General features: G+C 37.7%; 1 protein-coding gene across 2 annotated transcripts in view; it reads left to right on the top strand.

The window, feature by feature from the left end:
• The window catches only part of LOC127635627 (collagen alpha-1(I) chain-like), a 44,962-nt gene that overhangs the window by 9,996 nt on the left and 14,359 nt on the right, over positions 1-20,607 (top strand). The window contains exons 4-28 of one of the 2 annotated variants that reach the window (XM_052115785.1): positions 460-504; positions 648-767; positions 5,482-5,520; positions 5,809-5,862; positions 5,973-6,026; positions 11,885-11,992; positions 12,270-12,323; positions 12,425-12,478; positions 14,065-14,109; positions 14,317-14,370; positions 14,643-14,687; positions 14,800-14,853; positions 15,022-15,066; positions 15,164-15,217; positions 15,439-15,483; positions 15,628-15,681; positions 16,316-16,360; positions 16,780-16,833; positions 16,936-17,043; positions 17,239-17,292; positions 17,449-17,502; positions 17,697-17,741; positions 17,878-17,931; positions 18,088-18,132; positions 18,556-18,609. In XM_052115785.1, coding sequence (XP_051971745.1) covers positions 460-504; positions 648-767; positions 5,482-5,520; positions 5,809-5,862; positions 5,973-6,026; positions 11,885-11,992; positions 12,270-12,323; positions 12,425-12,478; positions 14,065-14,109; positions 14,317-14,370; positions 14,643-14,687; positions 14,800-14,853; positions 15,022-15,066; positions 15,164-15,217; positions 15,439-15,483; positions 15,628-15,681; positions 16,316-16,360; positions 16,780-16,833; positions 16,936-17,043; positions 17,239-17,292; positions 17,449-17,502; positions 17,697-17,741; positions 17,878-17,931; positions 18,088-18,132; positions 18,556-18,609 — 1,437 coding nt within the window. Of the gene's footprint in view, positions 1-459; positions 505-647; positions 768-5,481; positions 5,521-5,808; positions 5,863-5,972; positions 6,027-11,884; positions 11,993-12,269; positions 12,324-12,424; positions 12,479-14,064; positions 14,110-14,316; positions 14,371-14,642; positions 14,688-14,799; positions 14,854-15,021; positions 15,076-15,163; positions 15,218-15,438; positions 15,484-15,627; positions 15,682-16,315; positions 16,361-16,779; positions 16,834-16,935; positions 17,044-17,238; positions 17,293-17,448; positions 17,503-17,696; positions 17,742-17,877; positions 17,932-18,087; positions 18,133-18,555; positions 18,610-20,607 lie in introns of both variants that reach the window. The other variant, XM_052115793.1, reaches the window with a different exon arrangement.

Here is a 20,607-nt window from a genome sequence, read left to right as displayed (position 1 = left end):
AACATAACCATTCATTACTACATCTATCCTTTTCTGAATGACAGCCTTTCAATACTATACTCTATTCAACTTTAAATTCTAAATGTGCAATTTGTAGAAAGTTTGGTTTGGCAGCACTCTACCAATTGATGTCAAATTACATAATGTACATAAGATTTGAAAAGCACAGACCTATGAATATTAATGTGTTCATGAGTTTCATGATCTATGAAGTCTTTTGCTTTTACTGTGGCTCGATTTCCATGCGTGTGTTTGATGGAAACCAGTCTTCCATAAAAAAAAATTCTGATGGTTGTTAGATCAGTGAAATTACATCATCCCCTTCACAGATTAGTGCAAGAATTTGAAACCAGTTAATTACAAAATTAACATAAAGTTCCCTTTAACATCAGATATGGGACATTCAGTTAAAGATTTTGCCAGTGTTTCTCAATGATCTTGCTGTTGTTTTTTGCACAGGGGTGTGCAGGTAAAATGGGCTATATTGGATACAAAGGTGATAAGGTGAGGTAAAACACTTGTCTTTCTAATTCTTTGAATACAACAGTTGTATATATCAACCTTCTATACAGCATCCCAATGCAGTGTTCAGGTAATATGAGCTTGTTTTGTGAAGATGAAGTCATTCACTCTATATGTCTAAACAGGGTTCTCGAGGAGTCCGAGGAGCAGATGGGCCAAGAGGCATGACAGGATCACCGGGCCCACCCGGACTCCCTACACTTTACCTTTGGAGGAACACGGAGGAGGACTGGACTGCATTCAGGGTAGCCCATCACACACCGTATTCTGGAGAATTGTCCTATTTAGGATTGTTTTGTTTTTTTCTAGTTTTGCTTCTGGACCCAGATTTCACATTGGACATTAAGTGGTGACCAAACATGGTACCAAACTTGTTTCTCAGACCAAATTAAACAAAAATGTCCTTGCAAATCAAACACTGAAATGTATTAATATAACTACGATGACCTATGAAAATTATTAACATGGCATACAGTATACTGTTGCATGATTATATAATCTTTACAATAAGATTCCATTTGTTAATAATAGATTTATTTGTTAACATGAACAATGAACATTAATTTTACAGCATCTATTAATCTAGGTTAATGTTAATTTCAAAATGTTAAAAATTAAATGTTGTATATGTTAACATTAATTAATGCAATATGAACTAACAATGAACATTTGTATTGCAATTGTTACATTGCATAATATATTAAAAGGACACTTAAGTGCTGAGTGACTCCAGCCAGGTCTCCGAAGCAACCAAATTGGCCCGGTTGCTAGGGAGGGTAGAGTCACATGGGGTAACCTCGCTATTATGTGGTTTGCGGTGGGGCGCGTGGTGAGTTGTGCGTGGATGCTGTGGAGAATAGCGTGAAGCCTCCACACGTGCTATGTCTCCGCGGAAATACGCTCAAGAAGCCACGTGATAAGATGCGCAGATTGACGGGTATTACACATTGAAAATAGGAATTCCAAACTGGCAACCGATTATGTTCTGAGAGCACTTAACAACAACACAGGTTTAGAGAAAACTAAAAGGCAAAGCTTTCATACGAGAAGTGGAGCTGAGGGTGGAGGAGTGTGTTAAGTGCAGCTTGCATCCATGCAATGGAAAGGCAGCTGAGAGAATGAATGAAGAAAGGACATATAAAGGTCTGCTTTGATTGGAGTCTGAATTGTATCGATGAACATCATGATCAGCTGATTGGAAGCTGACTAACATGACCTGCCTAAACTGACGCTCGATTGTTTTTGTAAACTAACATTAACCAAGATTAATAAATGCTGTATAAATATAGTGTTCATTCATTGTTAGTTCATGATACAAAGTGTATTAATGTTAGTAAATGAAACCTTATTGTAAAGTGTTACCGGTTTTATTATTTGCATTTATAATTTCCCTGCTGCCCAAAAACATAACAGAACTGCCACCCATTTTTGTCACAACTCACCAATTGCTGTTACTGTTTGATAGTATTGTGATGATACAGGAACTAATTAATCCGTTTTTTCAATCTAACCAGCCATGAAAATGTAAGACCTATGATCTTAATGAAGGTTATATACTACAGTCGTACACCGTGCAAAGAGCCACCACCTTGTCTTAGCAAGCTGTGGGATGACATACTGCAGTCATGTCTGTGTCCCTGCCAGACACTGTTTTCTCCCTGTTTGTGAGTCTCTATTTCTGAGCATATATTTAAGTGGAATTCTAAGACAACAGGTCTGACCTCCTTGTAGATTCTCATAATTCAAGACAGTTGTGAATATCAGCTTGTGATTGTGCAGCAGTGACATGGCATTATTTAATTGTTAATTGAGGAGCATGTCCAATTATTTTTTGTCATCATTTGGCAGAATCCTTTGCCATGATGGATGAGTTTAGTCCTCCAGAGTTTCAACCAACTGATCTCAAGGTCGTTTTAAGAGGTGTATGAAGTTCCCCTCAAGTTCACACATGTGAGAGTATGCAGAGTAACACTGGTGTAGATCATCACAAGAACAGTGCTATGCGATATGACATAAGTGCAGTGGGCATGGCCATGAAGTTTTGGAATTTTCATACAAGCATGCGCTAAGACTAAGTACAACTTGGTTTGGTGAAATTGCGCATACAAACTCTAATGGGTTAGGCCAAGTGCAATTTAATTTGGTGGTTCTCTGATTATTGAACCGCCTGCTTCCTGTTATGTTGTCCATTCCCTGTCAAGCATCAGCAATATTAACAAAGACAGCACATTCATTAGAAGTTGATAGTGTAATTGGACTATATGCAATGAATTACAAAAAAAAATTGAAATTGGGACTTAAGTTCTTTTGTGCATTAACTGCGTTCTTTTTGAATGTCAGGCATATTTTAATGACAGTGACACACTCCTTTTATATGCATGGGAAATGTGGTAATCATCAGGACTTGGATCTTGGCTCCATAAAATTATAGAGAATTATTTTATTTATATTATTTATAAAATTATATTAAGTATTATTAATAATTTTGATCTACAGACACACAAATCATGGATTTGGATTTTTGTGCACACTTCACTTCTACCTGTCGGTTGTGCTTTAAAAATTTTATTATTTAAATGAATGAAGAAAAGAATCCCCCAAAATTTCTAAATTCAAATTGCACTTTAAAAGAAACAAAAATATAGTCAAAATAACTAAATGTTAAAAAAAAAAAAAAAAAAAAAAAATTGAATCCAAATATTTTACCCTCTCCAACTTCTGCTGGCCTGTTTAGACAACAGGTGCAAAAAAATAAATTATTTCAAAAATACAATTGTAAAAATTGTCTAAACATCATAATTTTATATATAAATATATATATTTTAAAACATGACCTCTAGATAGTTTAATGCAAATCTCATATGTTTTTGTTTAAAAAAACAGCTACAACTGTACTGTCCACTATCTGGCCAGTGGTGGTTGCATAGTGATCTAAAGCACTGAACTGGTAAGCAGAAGGTTGCCGGTTCCACAGCTCCCACCATTGTGTCTTTGAGTAAAGCACTTAACTCCAGGTTGCTCCAGGGGGATTGTCCCTGTAATAAGTGTACTGTGCTGTAAGTGTAATGTGCCAAATGCATAAATGTAAGTGGAAGTGAATGGGCCAGTCCATAAACTCTATATTTTCAGATTTTTGACATGGAATTTATTACCACCTGCTGGTTGAATCTCCAATAAAATCTATAGTGCTGTGTTAATCTTTTCTGTGCTGCCGCAATGGTTTTAGGTTTCACCATTTGAAATACCTTCACTTGTGATGGTTAGATTTGAGTAGATAGAAAAAATTACAATGTGAATTATTTGGAATTAAAAGTTACTTGTGACAGTCATCTAAGTGCTTCAATATGAAAGACACTACATGTTAAAATAATGAATTTAAGGATTTTAGGATTTAAGATTATGTTGTCACACTGTCCTCTGTGTGCAATTGAAACGTCTTGAAGTCATTACTGAATTTAAAGATGAAGTGTGCAATTTGTTTTTGTGAAAATAATTTCTTGATATGCAGAGACAACGATACATTTGTATATTGATCCCCTTTAAATTGTAAATGCTGTGGCTGTATAGTGCTATCAAAACTGACCAGCCCGATAGCAACGTTTGCTCGTTGAATAGAGTGAGTTATGGCAGGACTTTCTGTATGTTTGCCCAATAGAAGAGAGGAGGAGTGTTTAAAAACTGGCATTATTTTTGCAATTTAATTTGGTGATGCTAGTAGCAAGGAAATTGCACATTTCACGTATAAGGTTTCTTGTGGTCACCTCTTGACTTTGTGCAACCGGTCCTGCTCGACCCGCTCTGAGCAAGATTTGAACCAGTGTAAGCCGGCATGGGAAGCAGGCGTGCTAATGAGGAGGCTAAATTGCTAGTACGCCTCTTGAGGCCAGGGGAGTGAGTTTTACACACACCGCACAGCTATCATGTACCAGCTAGCTCCTGTTACACTCACCCCCCTCAACCTCACCCCCATCCAGGTCACCGCACCACTATAACCGGTTCTGCTTGACCTGCTCAGAGCGGGATTCGAACCGGTGTCAGCTGGCATGAGAGGTGGATGCGCTAACGAGGAGGTTAAAGGCTACAGCCTCTAGGGTCAGTTGCTAGTACACCTCTTGAGGCCAGGGGAGTGAGGTTTACCCATACAGCACAGCTATCACGTACCAGCTGGCTCCCGTTACATTTACACTGTGATTATTTTAACGCTGGTTTGTATAATTTGTCCCTTGTGCGTATGGAATTTGTACAGATGAGCATGGTTGAATGGGATTTCAAAAGGCTTCTGAGCATTCACAAGTAATTAGGTGCAGTTTTTCATTGAGCTACTGTAAACTGAAGCTTCAGCGCTGTTAAATGTAAGCCTTCTGATGCTCTGCTGTTTAACCAGTGTGCATTCTGTATAAATGTTACAGTGTTGTGAGGAGGTTTTGACAGATGTTAAGATTTAGATCTCTCACCCTCTCTGGTTCATTGAGACTTGCGGAGGCAACTGTACAGGGAGGTCTGATTCCTCTTCCTCTTGAACTCACCATCATTGGATCAGTGGTGAGCCGAACCCATGCCCTGGTGCCAAATGGAGCTTGTGCCAACACAAATATTGTATGAAGCAGTGGTAGCCTGGGTGATTTTAATAAAAGGGCAACAGAGAGTGTGTTTCTTTGTGGGTTGGAGACCTCAACTTTTCCAGCCCACACAGCATAGACAACTTACACTGTCCCTCAGTCCTTAACCTCTATTTGGACAAGAGAGCTGCCTCAACACTCCCTGGTATGTGTTTTCTCATTGAGAAGGATTGAAACACGCAGGCAGAAAGTGTTACAATATCTTAGATTGAGGATCTGTTGAGCACATTTATTCCTCATTAATGCTGGTCAGACGTTTCTCTCTTGTTGATATAATATATACATTACATGCCATTCAAATACTGTCACTTAAGGCTATCTTTATTTGCATGTTTTCTAGAGAACATCTTATTATCAGCTTCTGGCAGCTGGATGGCCTGTAAGTATTCAAACTTGTAATTAACTGAAATACATAATGTTAAAGGTGCACTCAGTAAAAAAAAGGTTGTACCCCTAAGAAATGAATAGTAACTTTGAACAATATGTTTAAAATTATGTTAAACACTCATTTGAGATGAAGAATCCAGTAATATCACTGGGATGGATAACTACTGCTGTTGCATGACGCTGCATCCAGGACACTAGGTGTCTTTTTATAAAATACCGAGTACACCTTTAAGCAAAGTGGTCTCTCTCACTAAACCGATTTACCTCTTATGTTCCATAGAGAGAAATAGGCCTCCCTGGACCAATGGGTGAGAGAGGGAGAACTGGGCTACCTGTGAGTAAACACAGATCTCACACAGAATACCTTCAATGCAGACTGTGTTATGGTAGTGCACAACATCACTTACCAGTGTTAAATAGTGTTAAATTTGTACTATATTTAAGGGGTTTTCCGGAGATCCAGGCCAGGCAGGGCCACCAGGTCGCAGAGGCGATATGGTAACTTGACCTTAATTTGCATTTGTACTTTAAACTGCTTTGTCTGTGCTTACTATATATTCAGAATAGCAATTAGAGATAGACATGACAGGTTTTTCCAACACAGATGATTTAAAGTTAACATGAAACATTGCATCAGGAAATTATTGGATATTGAAAATTGGGCATTACATACCAAAATGGAGCCAGGTGGTTTGCCACCTGACTTCCTGTTCCGGTTGCTGCCGGCATGCTGCACGAGTCTGTGCTTGTAGCTTGCTAGCCTACTTAAGGTCAACTATGTGTATTTTACCGCGCACACCTGTTTCTCTCGTTTTTTCTTTTTTTTCACGCTTGTCTACATCTCACGTCTCGACTGCATGCATTCGTTTTCTCCTCTGTATTTTACACGGATTATTACATCAATCTGAAACATCTGCTGATCAGGAACCACATCGATCTCATAACCGTTCAAGAACAACCATAACAACATAACAACAAGCAAGCGGTAAGTCATGGCATCTGTTCATGTTATTTCTTCCTGCATTGCATGCAACATGTTTACTATAGCTTCTTCCGTCTGCAGTAAGGGATTTACATGTGATAAATGTAAGGAATTAGTGTGGCTGATGGTGAAGGTTAATGCATTCAAACACTAGTGGAGGTCAGTGAGAAAGAGAAGCCGGTAGATACTGTTTGAGATGCAGGTAGTACAATGAGTTTGGGTGACATCTCAGTGGCATACGCACTCAGCAAAGTGTCACCACTTTCCCGTGCCTGTTAGAGTTTCTAATCGATTCTCCCCACTCAGTGATGCACCCTCTGAGAATCATGTTGAAAGAGCCTTAATAATTGGTTATTCTATTGTAAGAAGTATGGAAATAAAACCATTATTGTTAAATGCATTTTAGGGGTTCGGGCATCTGATATTAGATCAAATGTAAAAGTGCTGGCTAATGCTAAACAAAGAATTTCTAAAATTGTTATTCATGTCAGCGCTAACGATGTCTGGCTTCACCAGTCGGAGATCACTATGGATGTAAAAATGTTAAAGAGGTGTATGAATTAGCAAAAACAATGTCAGACACTATAATATACTCTGGCCCCCACCCTGCTCATTGTGGTGATGATGTTTGTAGTAGATTAGTGTCACTGAATGGCTAGATGTCTTAGTGGTGTCTGGAGAATAGCATAGGATTTATAGAAAATTGGAAGAGTTTTTGGGGAAGATGGACTCCATCCCTCCAGGGAAGTTGCTGCTCTCCTCTCTAGTAATTTGGCTCATAGTCTTAATAGTGATAGTATTTGACTAACTGGGCCCAGGTTAGGAAGCAGACAAACTGGTTAATCTGAACATCTGCTAGCTGCCTTGTAATGTCACACAGGTCACATACATAACTACAACCCATAGAGACTGTATCACCTAGATATCTCATAGAGACTGTGTCTGTTCCCTGAACTACCAAACCCAAATCTCTCAATAAATAATATAAAAAAATTTGATTATGCTCAAACTTGAAAAAAAAAAGATAAAGATTACATCTCTTTCTACCAAAGCACTAATTGTAAATGTAATTATTACAGATCACAGTTTGGATGCGCTCTGTTTGACTGAAACCTGGCTTAAACTGGACGAATATATTAGTTTAAATGTATCTACTCCCCCAGGTTATTTTAATAAACATAAGTCTCTTCTGAAGGGTCAAGGAGGAGGTGTTGGTACAATTTACAGTTTTTGTGTTACTCTGAGGATAGAATATAAGTTTAAGTCTTTTGAACTAATAATGCTTAATGTGACGCCATCAGATATAAATAAAATATCTCTGTCGTCTTTTGCCCTTGCTACAGTTTATAGATCACCTGGGCCATACTCTGGTTTCCTTGGTAAATTAGCAAATTTTCTATCAGATCCAGTAGTTAATGTAGATAGAGCTTTAAATGTTGGTGAATTCAATAATGTAAATGGCACATTGGGATTAGCATTTATCTGCTACTCTTTTGAGACAAAATATGACAGGACCAACTGATTGCCATATTCATATGCTAGATTTAATTCTGTCATTTATGGTGCCATTTTCTTAGATCTCTCCAAAGCCTTTGATTTAGTTGATCACTATATTCTATTGGATAAATTGCATGCTATTGGTCTCGCGATATCATCTTTACTCTGGTTTAATTGCTATTTTCATCATCGTCGTCAAGGGTGTCCTACAGGGGTTGTCAGTCAGAGTATACAGAGTATACAGTTTCAAAACTCATGTACAAGCATTGACAAACAAACTTTTCTCTCGTCTTAAAATACTTTATCAATCTGTTAAATGTTTTAATTTTCCGGTCAGGAAAAGAATGGTCTTACAGCTGCTTCTGCCTATTTTGGACTATGCCGACATTATTTATCAGAACACTCCTGCTTCTTGTTTGCATTCCATTGATGTGGTCTACAACAGTCTTTGCCGTTTTGTTCTCCGTTGTCCCTTCAGGACACACCACTGTGTGTTATACAGACAGTTGTCCTGGTTGGCCCCTTCTGCCAGGAGACAGTCTCACTGGTTACAGTTTATTTTTAAAAGTTTTTACTTGAATTATCCAGTTTATCTCAAGCAACACTTGGTGCTTTATAATTCGCTATACAGCCTGCGATACAATGATCAGATTTTTTTTGTTGTTCCTAGAGTTAAAAGACAAGTAGGGAAATATGCATTTTGTTTTAAGGCTCCATATGATTGGAACAATCTTCCTCTTTTTATCCGTTCTTTAACTTCACTTACAGCGTTTCGAAGGGCTCTCGGGGAATATCTTCGGAATATTTGTCTTTGTTTCTAGTTTTGTTTGATTGACCATGGGCTTCATTGGTCATGTGTTTATTATTTCTAATTTTTATGTCTTCATTTTTATTCATTTATTTATTATTATTGTTATTTTCAATGTTTTTTTTTTTTTTTTTGTGTGTGTGTTACTATTAGTCCTTGACCTTTTGCAATGCTAGTCATGTGGTTGTTTTTCTGTCATGTTATCTATGGGGATCATGTTGGTTTGGGTGGGGTTGAGCATTGTGAGCTGGTGTGTGTGTATTGTTGTGTTTTGTTGTGCTGTTTTTGACCATGATATTTGCTCTGCTGTTTTGGTTCTTTTTTTTTTGCTTTGATGTATTGGAGGACCCCCTCGAAAACGAGATGCTTCATCTCAAGGGGTTAATCCTCGTAATAAAGATATTTTTATAAGTAAATAAATAAATAAATAAAATAAATATGGAGTTGATGTTGATAATATAGAAATTCTACTGCAGAGCGATGACTTCTCAGATCATTACCTCATCTCTTGTTTGCTGCGATCAGCTAATGTCACTCAATCACCTCAATCAAAACACCATGCTATCGTTCAAGTAGAACTAATAGAAGAACTTTATGTAATAAAAGAAAATATGAAAACAGTCTTCTCTGGCACTCTTTAAAGTGTCGCCCCCCTTTTATTAAAGAAAATTAAAGAAAAAAGTCCTGCACCTTGGTACAATGATCACACTCATGCTCTCAAGAGAGCAGCTCGTAAAATGGAGTGCAAGTGGAAGAATACAAAATTAGAGGTATTTCGCTGTGTATTTCGTGTCTGTAGCTACAGACAGGCACTAAAAGCTGCGAAGTCCGCATATTTTAGCAAACTCATAGAAAATAACCACAGCAATCCTTGGTGTTTATAGTATTTATTTAGTACTGTAGCTAAATTGGTTAGGAATAAAAGAATCGGCTGAACCATATATTTTGTCACAGCACAATAGTAATGACTTCTTTACTGATAAAATTGCGATATTTAAATATAAAAATAAAATTGTAACTATGCAATCAACTTTCACAGCACCTCATAAATGTCTCATAAATGTCCTCACAAGCAACTGTTAAATTGCTGTTAACTAATTAAAAAGTTTGAATGGTCTAGCTCCACAGTACTTAAGTGACCTTCTGACTCACCATCATCTGTCACGTTCATTACGATCGCAAAATTCTGGCTTGTTAATAATTCCAAGAATATCAAAATCCACAAAAGGAGGTTGATCCTTTTCATATTTGGCTCCTAAACTATGGAATAGTCTCCCTAACGCTGTTCGGGATGCAGACACACTCAGTTTAAGTCTAGACTAAAGACTCATCTATTTAGCCAGTCATACACCTATTTTTTCATTCAACTCACAATTGGGACGCTTTGGTTAGGTCTGCCAAAACCAGAAACATCTATCATGATCTATAACTCTGCATAAAACTGAATGGCATCTACGCTAATATTATTCTATTTGTTTCCATGTCTCAACCTCGTGATTCATATCCCAAGATTATCAGTGTCGGCCAGATCCAGCTCCGTTCCTGGTTGGTGTCAGACTCCACTGCTACGTGTCGCTGAGTGATGACGACGAATTACAGCCGGTGCTATCCAGACATCACTTCAGTCTTTTGACTTCAGAGGATGAACTGATGCCAACTCCAACTGCAAGAAATCAGATACTTCATATACAACTGCATGAACCTTGGATTTAGGATGGACCCCACCGAAATGACCTGATGATTGAACTGCGATGCACCTCATTGATCTCTGCCTGCATTACCTTTGTGATGGAATACACTCTTGAAATGGAATACATAGACTATCATTTAATTGCCAACCAAAGCCTTCATCAGCCAACTAAAAAAGGACAATTTATCTATGTGAACATCTCCATTTAATTCAGGATGGACTTTAAAGACATTAGCAATTAATCTTACAGTTCATAAAAATATTTTCTTTTTCTTTTTTTAAACACTGGCCCTTAACGCTTATTTAATTTACAATTTTTAAACCATTATATTCATGCTGTTTAGCCAGAGGAGATCTGGCCCCCACAGTGAGCCTGATTTCTCCCCAAGTTATTTTTCTCCATTAACCAACATCTTATGGAATTTTGTGTTCCTTGCTACAGTTGCCTTCAGTTTGCTCACAGGGGTTCTAAATACAATAATTATTTAATTATAAAATAATTTATACAAACTGTACAATCATATTTAATCAAACTACACAATGATCACTCTAAGACTTTATAGATATTACAGTTAATTTTTTTTGTCATTGCATGATTTCCTGTAAAGCTGCTTCGAAATGACGTGTTGTGAAGAACGCTATACAAATAAAAATTACTTGACTTGGTTTGAGGCAAGATGATGGAAGAGATATTTCATGACATCAGCCTAAAAGGAGAGTCTTTGAAAAGTGAATCAAGTTATTATATTTTGCTAATGTTTTTAAAGATTTAGATTTTCTTTTTTCAGAAAGGGATAAGGTACAATTAGCCAGTTGTTATCACAAAATAAACCCTGACAGGGTGATCAGAGGTTTATTTTGCAAAAACAGTTGACTACATTATATATATATATATATATATATATATATATATATATATATATAAAATATTGATTTGCATTAAAATTATGTGAAAAGAAATAAGAAATAAATCACTGAACAGCTGAAACCACCTCCGGTTTGAGTTCCATTGGTGTTTATTATGTCTCCTTTGACTCCTTATTATCCAGCCTATTACAAGGCTAATTGCCAAATACAGTAAATAAATAAATGGACATGAAACATTGATCAGAGTTATATTATTCTAATAGCTCACTTGTAGAGATTGCACAGTGATCGATTACTCCAGAGTGGTGTGTAATAAGATGCACTGGTGAATTGTGCACAATCAGCCCAAGAAAGTAAATAAACCATATTTTGATGGTTTTGATTTCATGTTGACTTTAAAACATCCCTTCGATTGATATGTTTTGAAAGTTGCAATGCTCAGATTACTTCAGAGGCCTTTTGCAAAGCATCAACTGTATACGAATTGGTCATAACCAACCACTTTATAATAGGGTGGCATGGGACCAAAAGGAGTCCAAGGCCGGGCAGGGACTCAAGGACGAGGTGGAGAGAATGGGTTGGATGGGGTAACAGGACCTCCAGGGGTATCTGGGCTGCAGGTGAGGCTGTCCTTTACTGATGGCATGTGATGGCATTAATAGCTTTTATTGTAAAAGTTTAAAGGAATAGTTGACAAAAAAGTGAAATTTCTGTCATCATTTACTCACCCTCATTTTGTATGACCTTCTGTCTTCTGTGAAACATAAAAATGAGGCTGGATAAACCCCCACAACTAAAATAATGTTTCATGTAAGGATATCAAATATACTTGCTGTGTAACAAACGCACTTAAATTGCTAAAAACCACATGCTGTGTGTTGCTGGTTGTGGTTCAAGGGTCCTCTTGGTTACAAAGGTGAGACAGCGCCCCCTGGAGACAAAGGAGATGAGGTACAACTTGAGAATACAAAATATACACACTCTAGCAACTGTCATAGAAGAATTTCATCCTGCATATGTGCATAAAGCAGTCTTACTCTTTTCATGAGTAGGGTTTTCCTGGTGCACCTGGCCCCAGTGGAGGTAGAGGACATGCTGGCCAAAAAGTAAGGGAGGTCTCCACCTGAAATATAAACTCAGCAAAAAAAGGAACGTCCCCTCACTTTCAACTACTTTTATGTTCAGCAAACTTAACATGTTCAGATATTTTTATGAACATAAAGATTCAACAAATAAGACATGAACTGACATGTTCACAGACATGTGACTAACAGAAATGGAATAATGTGTCCCTGAACAAAAGGGGGGTCAAAATAAAAGTAATGCAGCTGGTAGCCAAACCAGATACTGACTTAAAGTACTGCAGTGCATCTCCTCCTCAAGGACTGCATCAGATTTGCCAGTTCTTTCTGTGAGATGTTACCCCACACTTCCACCAAGGCACTTGCAAGTTCCTGGACATTTCTGGGGGTAATGGCCCTAGCCCTCACCCTCCGATCCAACAGGTCCCAGACGTGCTCAATGGGATTGAGATCTGGGCTCTTTGCTAGCCATGGCAGACACTGACATTCCTGTCTTGCAGGAAATCACGCACAGAACGAGCAGTATGGCTGGTGGCATTGTCATGCTGGAGGGTCATGTCAGTATGAGCCTGCAGGAAGGGTACCACATGAGGGAGGAGGATGTCTTCCCTGTAACGCACAGCATTGAGATTGCATTGAACAAGCTGAGTCCGACCATCACCCATGGTGAGACAAAACCGCGACTCGTCTGTCAAGAGCACTTCTTGCCAGTCCTGTCTGGTCCAGCAAAGGTGTCTTTGTGCCCACAGGTGACATTGTTGCTGGTGATGCCTGTAATGACCTGCCTTACAACAGGCCTACAAGCCCTCAGTCCAGCCACTCTCAACCTATTGTGGACAGTCTGAGCACTGATGGAGGGATTGTGCGTTCCTGGTGTAACTCGGGCAGTTGCCATCCCGTACCTGTCCCGCAGGTGTGATATTCGGATGTACCGATACTGTGCAGGTGTTGTTACATGTGGTCTGCCACTGCGAGGACAATCAGCTGTCTTCCTGTCTCACAGTACAGACATTGCAATTTATTGCCCTGGCCACATCTGCAGTCCTCATGCCTTCATGCAGCATGCCTAAGGCACGTTCACGCAGATGAGCAGGGACCCTGAGCATCTTTCTTTTGGTGTTTTTCAGTGTCAGTAGAAAGGTCTCTTAAGTGTCCTAAGTTTTTATAACTGTGACCTTAATTGCCTACCATCTGTAAGCTGTTAGTGTCTTAACGACTGTTCCACAGGTGCATGTTCATTAATTGGTTCAGTGAAAAGCATGGAAAACATTGTTTAAACCCTTTACAATAAAGATCTGTAAAGTTATTTGGATTTTAACAAAATTATCTTTAAAATACAGTGTCCTGAAAAATGGGATGTTTCTTTTTTTTTGCTGAGTTTATAAATTATATGTATAATTTATAGTTGTATGCTCATTTACTCTGTGCAATTTAACACTTAGACTGCCCTCTAGTGGATCAGGAGGGAACACTAACTGAAAAGCTGCACAATTGTTGTTGTGTAAATGTGCTAAAGTATATTTAGTAAATGTATACATCAAATGTAGACCTATTTTGACAATAGAGTGATTGTTTTCTGTTCTGTTATTTGCCTTTATGAATATTTATAGGGCTCAAAAGGAGAAATGGGATTCACTGGCTCTGTGGGTCCTCTAGTGAGTAAATCATATACTTACACTATTTTGGCTTTATTTACCTATCAAGAAATATATTTCATACATTCAAACTTAATCATGTAAATATCCTTTGATTGCACCATAAACCAATCAGGTTTATACAAAGTCACTAAATATATGACATTATATTATACAATACAATTATACAATATAATTACAAAATAGGAATATTTTGTTTTTATTTAGGGACCTGTTGGTTTACAAGGTGTTGAAGGGATTCCTGGCCCACCCGGCCCTGATGTGAGTTAATTGAAAAAAAATTCCCTGCATAAATCATGCTTAAAAAATATGAAAAATTGGCTGATCACCTGGATTTATTTGGTTGTAAATGCTCTCTCTCTCTCTCTCTCTCTCTCTCTCTCTATATATATATGTGTGTGTGTGTGTGTGTGTGTGTGTGTGTGTGTGAAATTATATATTTGTATTATATAAATATATATTTTAGACACATCTTGATGTTGTAGTATTTATAAGTACTGTAGTATTGATGTTAAGTGTTTTTTTTTTCTCAGGGGAATCCAGGATATGCTGGAAAACTTGGTCCTCAGGGGCCATTGGTGAGGATAAATAATCAGTTGAAATTTGTGCAACATATTGTATAGACAGCAAATTATAAATGCTACATTGTAATACTCAGTTAATTATGTATGTATGTGTGTATGTCGCCAGGGAGCGTCTGGTGCTACAGGATTGGTTGGTGCACAAGGGGTTAATGGCTCAGAAGTAAGTGATTTTAAGTGATCTTTCTGGAAGATACCTTTCTTGTACAAAATACAAAAAGAAATTCAACATTGTTGGTCTACACCACCAACTAGGAGAACATTTAATTTGACTGAAGAGTGGAAGCTGATTGACTGAATATTGTAGACCTAAAGACTTCTGCTGTTACAGGGGGATGATGGACCTGCTGGCCCTGTTGGGCGGAAAGGCCCACAGGTATTCCTAGTGCGTTGTGTCTTTACTTTCTGATGCATTTTGCTACAGAATACTCAGAGGCTGATATAATGTGAACATTTTCTTGACCTTCTCTTAGGGCCCTAGAGGGTTAGAAGGAGATAGAGGCCCACTTGGTCATCCAGGCTCCCAGGTACTACCTGTATTAGTCAATATGTTTGTCAGTGTAGACTTGCAATTCACCTGTTATGCTTTGTACAGTATTACCATACTGTGAGCTCCAGTACTTGCAAAAAAAAAAAGCATATAAGTAGTCCTAAATAAGTTGTCCTGATAAAGAAAAATTACAAAATATTGGTCTGTCTGCTGACAATCTATCAAGGGGTATGTTGTTCATGGATGCTGTATCCACAGGGGCTTCCAGGTCAAGATGGCCCACAGGGCCTTAAAGGTGACATCGTAAGTTTTGAAAATCATAATTCATCTCAGTCTGATCATCATACTGTGTACGTGTGGAAAATTCAATTGAACCATATGACATGATGGGTACAATGCTATAGAGTTTTTTGTTTGTTTGTTTTTTGTTGTTGTTTTTTTGCATAGGGACCAGAGGGTCCAACAGGCAACAGAGGGCTACAAGGCATTGAAGGGTCCATGGTAAGTAAGCTTGTTGGAAAAAATGCAGTCACTGAACTACACCAACTCTAAAACTGAGAAAAATGTCTTCAAAATGTTTTCATTGTCCAGACAAATGTGTTTTACTGTTCATACACATATGGGAATGCACTGATTTACAGGATTTAGTATTTTAATCTGAACATAGTTGAGCCAAACCCATCGTAGTCTAAGGTCACTACTAAATCTTTACAATATCTACAGTTATTATATTTTGTATTTTTTTATTTTTACAGATGCCCACACTGCAGCTGTATAATAAATCTGAAACTTTGAAATGTACATTTGGAGTGAAAATGGTCACTCTGGATTTAAAAAAAATAAATAAAAAAATACTCCCTTTATCAGTCATACATCAGTCCTAGCTGCTATTGTGTTCTGGAAGGACAGAAAATAGAATTATATATTGAAACCATGTTTTGAGAATGCCACAATATATTAGAGATGACATGGACTTTCTAGTGTTTATTCTTTGAGAACACTGATCATATTTTTTTTTCAGCAAGAATTTTAATGCAAGAGGGTTTTAAGCTCACAGCAAATACACTTTTATGTGAATATGTTTAGGCAAACTGGCTTTAGAAATGTCTGTCTATTGTTGTTGATCTGTTTATAGGGTATGCATGGGTATCCAGGTCCAAAAGGTTTTCCAGGTGTCACAGTAAGATATCTGATTCAAAGCAGCATTTGCTAATTATTTTAGAATAATGCATGCCGTTTTACTTGTACTTTAATTATAATTATCACATTGCAAGACCATTTAAAATGAACAAGTAAAGGCAAAATATGATTTAAAAATAATGAAAAACTAGAAATAAAATGAAAAATAGATAAATGAAAGTCAATCAAGTCAAACTTTATTTATAAAGCACATTTAAGAACAACAGGAGTTGAACCAAACTGCTGTACAATTTACGAGTAAAAGAACAAAATACATTATCTAATTGATGAAAACAATTAGAAGAAGCATTATCCGTTGACTTTGAGACTCTGAGTAATTTAAATGAACATGTTGTGCATCAACTATCCAAAGATATGTTTACTACCATGTATTAGCTCACTATAGTGTCTCTCATTCAGGGCAATAGGGGCCTGAATGGAGAGAAGGGCGTTGCTGGACCCAAGGGGAGAAAAGTAATTATGAGAAATACAATACATCCATGTTATATATTGTTGCACCAGATTCAACTTTAAACACATGGCTGGACAAATTAACAACATATTGGATATTTGTAGGGACCACGAGGAGTGCCAGGGATCATGGGCCCTCAGGGTGAGAGGGGCCAATCAGGCCTCCCTGGTTTATCTGATGTCAAAGGTCAGCCAGGTGCTCCAGGTATCCAGGTATGCTATAAAACTTTCTCAGTAGTATTCACGAGAGACTTCCCTGTGACGTGCCTTACAATACCTGAACTAGTGATGAATTATGGGTAGACCAATGAAAGCATAAATCAACTAAAATCTTTAACAACCAAAGTTCAAAAGAAGATTGATTGACAAAATATTTGTTTTCACATTTTTGCTCACTTTTTTCCACAGGGTGAAGATGGTGAAGTGGGTCCTCAGGGAATGCTTGGAAAAGAGGGTCAGAAGGTCAGCATATGACTTTCAGATGGAGCTATCACACTAAAGCAGCCTCATAGTGAAGATTTCACCCTTTTATAATAATCCATTAATTGCAGTAATGTTGCCCAAAGGCTCTTTGTCAATAACTCACCTCTTTATTTATTCTTCTTTTTTTAAACATAGGGCAGTAGGGGTGAACCAGGTTTTAATGGAAGAATGGGCCCCAGAGGATCCAGAGTAAGAATATTTTTTTCATATAGATAGATAGATAGATAGATAGATAGATAGACAGACAGACAGACAGACAGACAGACAGACAGACAGACAGACAGATAGATAGATAGATAGACAGATAGGCATGTGTTCAATGTTTAATATAGATAAGGAAACGTGTCTCATTTGACCACATTTACTTGTGTTAATATGCTCAGGGTCGAGCAGGCCAACATGGTCCCACTGGTATACATGGAATAGTGGTAAGTGAACAGAATTTGACAGTATAATGAGAGAAGATTAATTTTATGATTTGGATCATGTTGTATTGAATATATCTTTGTACTTGTTTTATACTGTGTTTTTGTCTCATTCGTTGCTTGTGTTTATTTGTCGCAGGGTTTACGAGGTCCAGCTGGTGCAGAGGGACCAGAAGGAAAGCCTGGTACACAGGTTCCCATTTCATACCCTTAATATCAAGTATTTTAGATCAGTTGTAGTGGTTTATCATATGTGACTCTATGCTCTACAATTACAGCAAAGTAAAATATCAAAATTAATTATCTGTGAAATGTTTTTTTCTGCTCATATGCTGTATGTGTCTTGCAGGGTTTTTCTGGTTCTGTTGGAAATCCAGGAGATAAAGGACCTGATGTATGTCCGTCATCATCAGCTAAATAAAAAATTAAATTAAATGAATTATTTTATTCATTTCGAGTCATTTGAGAGCAGACTACCGCTGTAGTAAATGCTTGTAGTATAAAGCGCAGATTCTTCTTTATAAAGAGCTATAATCACCATTATGATTTATTCTGACATCAGTCCTTACAAGGAGGGAAAACATGTTATATTGGCATGTAAAAGTTAAATTGGCTTAAAAAAGGTGAAAAGATCATAGACTGTTAAACTTAACAAGACCTTAAACATCTCTGGGGTTTATGACTTTGTCGTGGGAGGATAATCTTTCTGTTTAAGCTAGACAACAAGAACTGGAAGCGTGTTTAGTGATGTGTCAGCCATATGTAATGTTAAACTGCACTTGTCGTATATCATATTTGTAATCTTTGTCATCTGAAGGGCCTCAGGGGTGTGATTGGAGACTTGGGAAAACAAGGGCCTCCAGGCTCACCGGTGAGCAAAACTAGATAGATAGAACTGTGGATTGAAAAAGGCCACTGAATGGACTTAAAATACATTTACATTGTTTTGGAAATTATTACACAGTAGGCAACCTTTGAAAGTGCTACAAAAAGCATTTCTTTTTATTTTATTACAATTTTGGACTATCTAAGTGCTTAAAAATTACTGTATTTAGGGTACTTATGTACTTATGATGACTTTATGTGCTTTTTGGAGCTTAATTTTTTAGCACCCATTCACTTACATTGTATGGACCTTCAAAGCTGAGATATTCTTCTAAAAATTGTTGGGGGCCTTTACCCCCAGAGGGGGCTTTTTACCTCAAATATTAATCTTTCACTTATTGGACATTTATTGAATTTTTATATATATACATTGGTTGCCAAAAGTTTGGAATAATGTACAAATTTTGCTCTTATTGACAAAAAATTGGTACGTTTATTCACCAAAGTGGTATTCAACTGACCACAATGTATAGTCAGGACATTAATAATGGGAAGAACTACTATTACAATTTAAAAAAACATTTCAGAACTTAAACTACATCATAGAGTTCTCATCAAAAATCCTCCACATGCAGCAATGACAGTTTTGCAGATCCTTGGCATTCTAGCTGTCAGTTTGTCCAGATACTCAGGTGACATTTTACCCCACGCTTCCTGTAGTACTTGCCATAGAAGTTACTGTCTCGTCAGGCAATTCTCGTGCACCTTACAGTCTAGCTGATCCCAAAAAAGCTCAATGGGTTTAAGATACATAACACTCTTTTCCAATTATCTGTTGTCCAATGTCTGTTTCTTTGCCCACTCTAACCTTTTCTGTTTCAAAAGTGGCTTTTTCTTTGCAATTCTTCCCATAAGGCCTGCACCCCTGAGTCTTCTCTTTACTGATGTACATCAAACTGGTGTTGAGCAGGTAGAATTCAATGAAGCTGTCAGCTGAGGACATGTGAGGCGTCTATTTCTCAAACTAAAGACCCTGATGTACTTATCCTCTTGTTTAGTTGTACATCTGACCTTCCACGTCTCTTTCTGTCCTTCTTAGAGCCAGTTGTCCTTTGTCTTTGAAGACTTTAGTGTACACCTTTGTATGAAATCTTCAGTTTTTTGTCCATTTTAAGCATTGCTTAGCCTTCATTCCTCAAAACAATGAGTTACTGACAAGTTTCTAGAGAATACTGTTTCTTTTTTCCATTTTTGACCTAATACTGACCATAAGACATGCCGGTGTATTGCATACTGTGGCAACTCAAAAACAAGCACAAAGACAATGTTAAGCTTCTTTTAATGAACCAAATAGCTTTCAGCAGTGTTTGATATAATGGCATGATAAAGTGATTTTCTAGTACCAAATTAGCAATTTAGCATGATTACTCAAGGATAAGGTGTTGGAGTAATGGCTGCTAGAAATGGGGCCTGCCTAGATTTGACTAAAAATTGCTTTTTTCAGGGGCATGGGTAGCTCAGTGGGTAAAGACAGTGACTACCACCCCTGGAGTTGCAAGTTCGAATCCATGGCATGCTGAGTGACTCCAACCATGTCTCTTTAAGCAAACAAATTGGCCCCATTGCTAGGGAGGGTAGAGTCACATGGGGTAACCTGTTCGTGGTCACTATAATGTGGTTCTCTCTCTCGGAGGGGCATGTGGTGAGTTGTGCGTGGATGTCACGTAGAATAGTGTGAAGCCTCCACACGTGCTATGTCTCCGCGGTAACGTGCTCAACAAGCCACATGATAAGATGCGTGGACTGATGGTCTCAGACATGGAGGCAACTGAGATTCATCCTCCGCCACCCGGATTGAGTCACTACGCCACCATGAGGCTTAGAGGGCATTGGGAATTGGGCATTCCAAATTGGGGAGAAAAGGGGAAAAAAAAAAGGCTTTTTTCAAATAGTGATGGTGCTGTTTTTACATCAGTAATGTCCTGACTATTACTTGTGATAAGTTGAATGCCACTTTGGTTAATTAAATTACCAATTTACTTCC

This window comes from Xyrauchen texanus, chromosome 4 (genome assembly GCF_025860055.1).
Source record: "Xyrauchen texanus isolate HMW12.3.18 chromosome 4, RBS_HiC_50CHRs, whole genome shotgun sequence".
Classification (NCBI taxonomy): domain Eukaryota; kingdom Metazoa; phylum Chordata; class Actinopteri; order Cypriniformes; family Catostomidae; genus Xyrauchen; species Xyrauchen texanus.
This window is presented reverse-complemented; position numbering and strand designations above follow the sequence as displayed.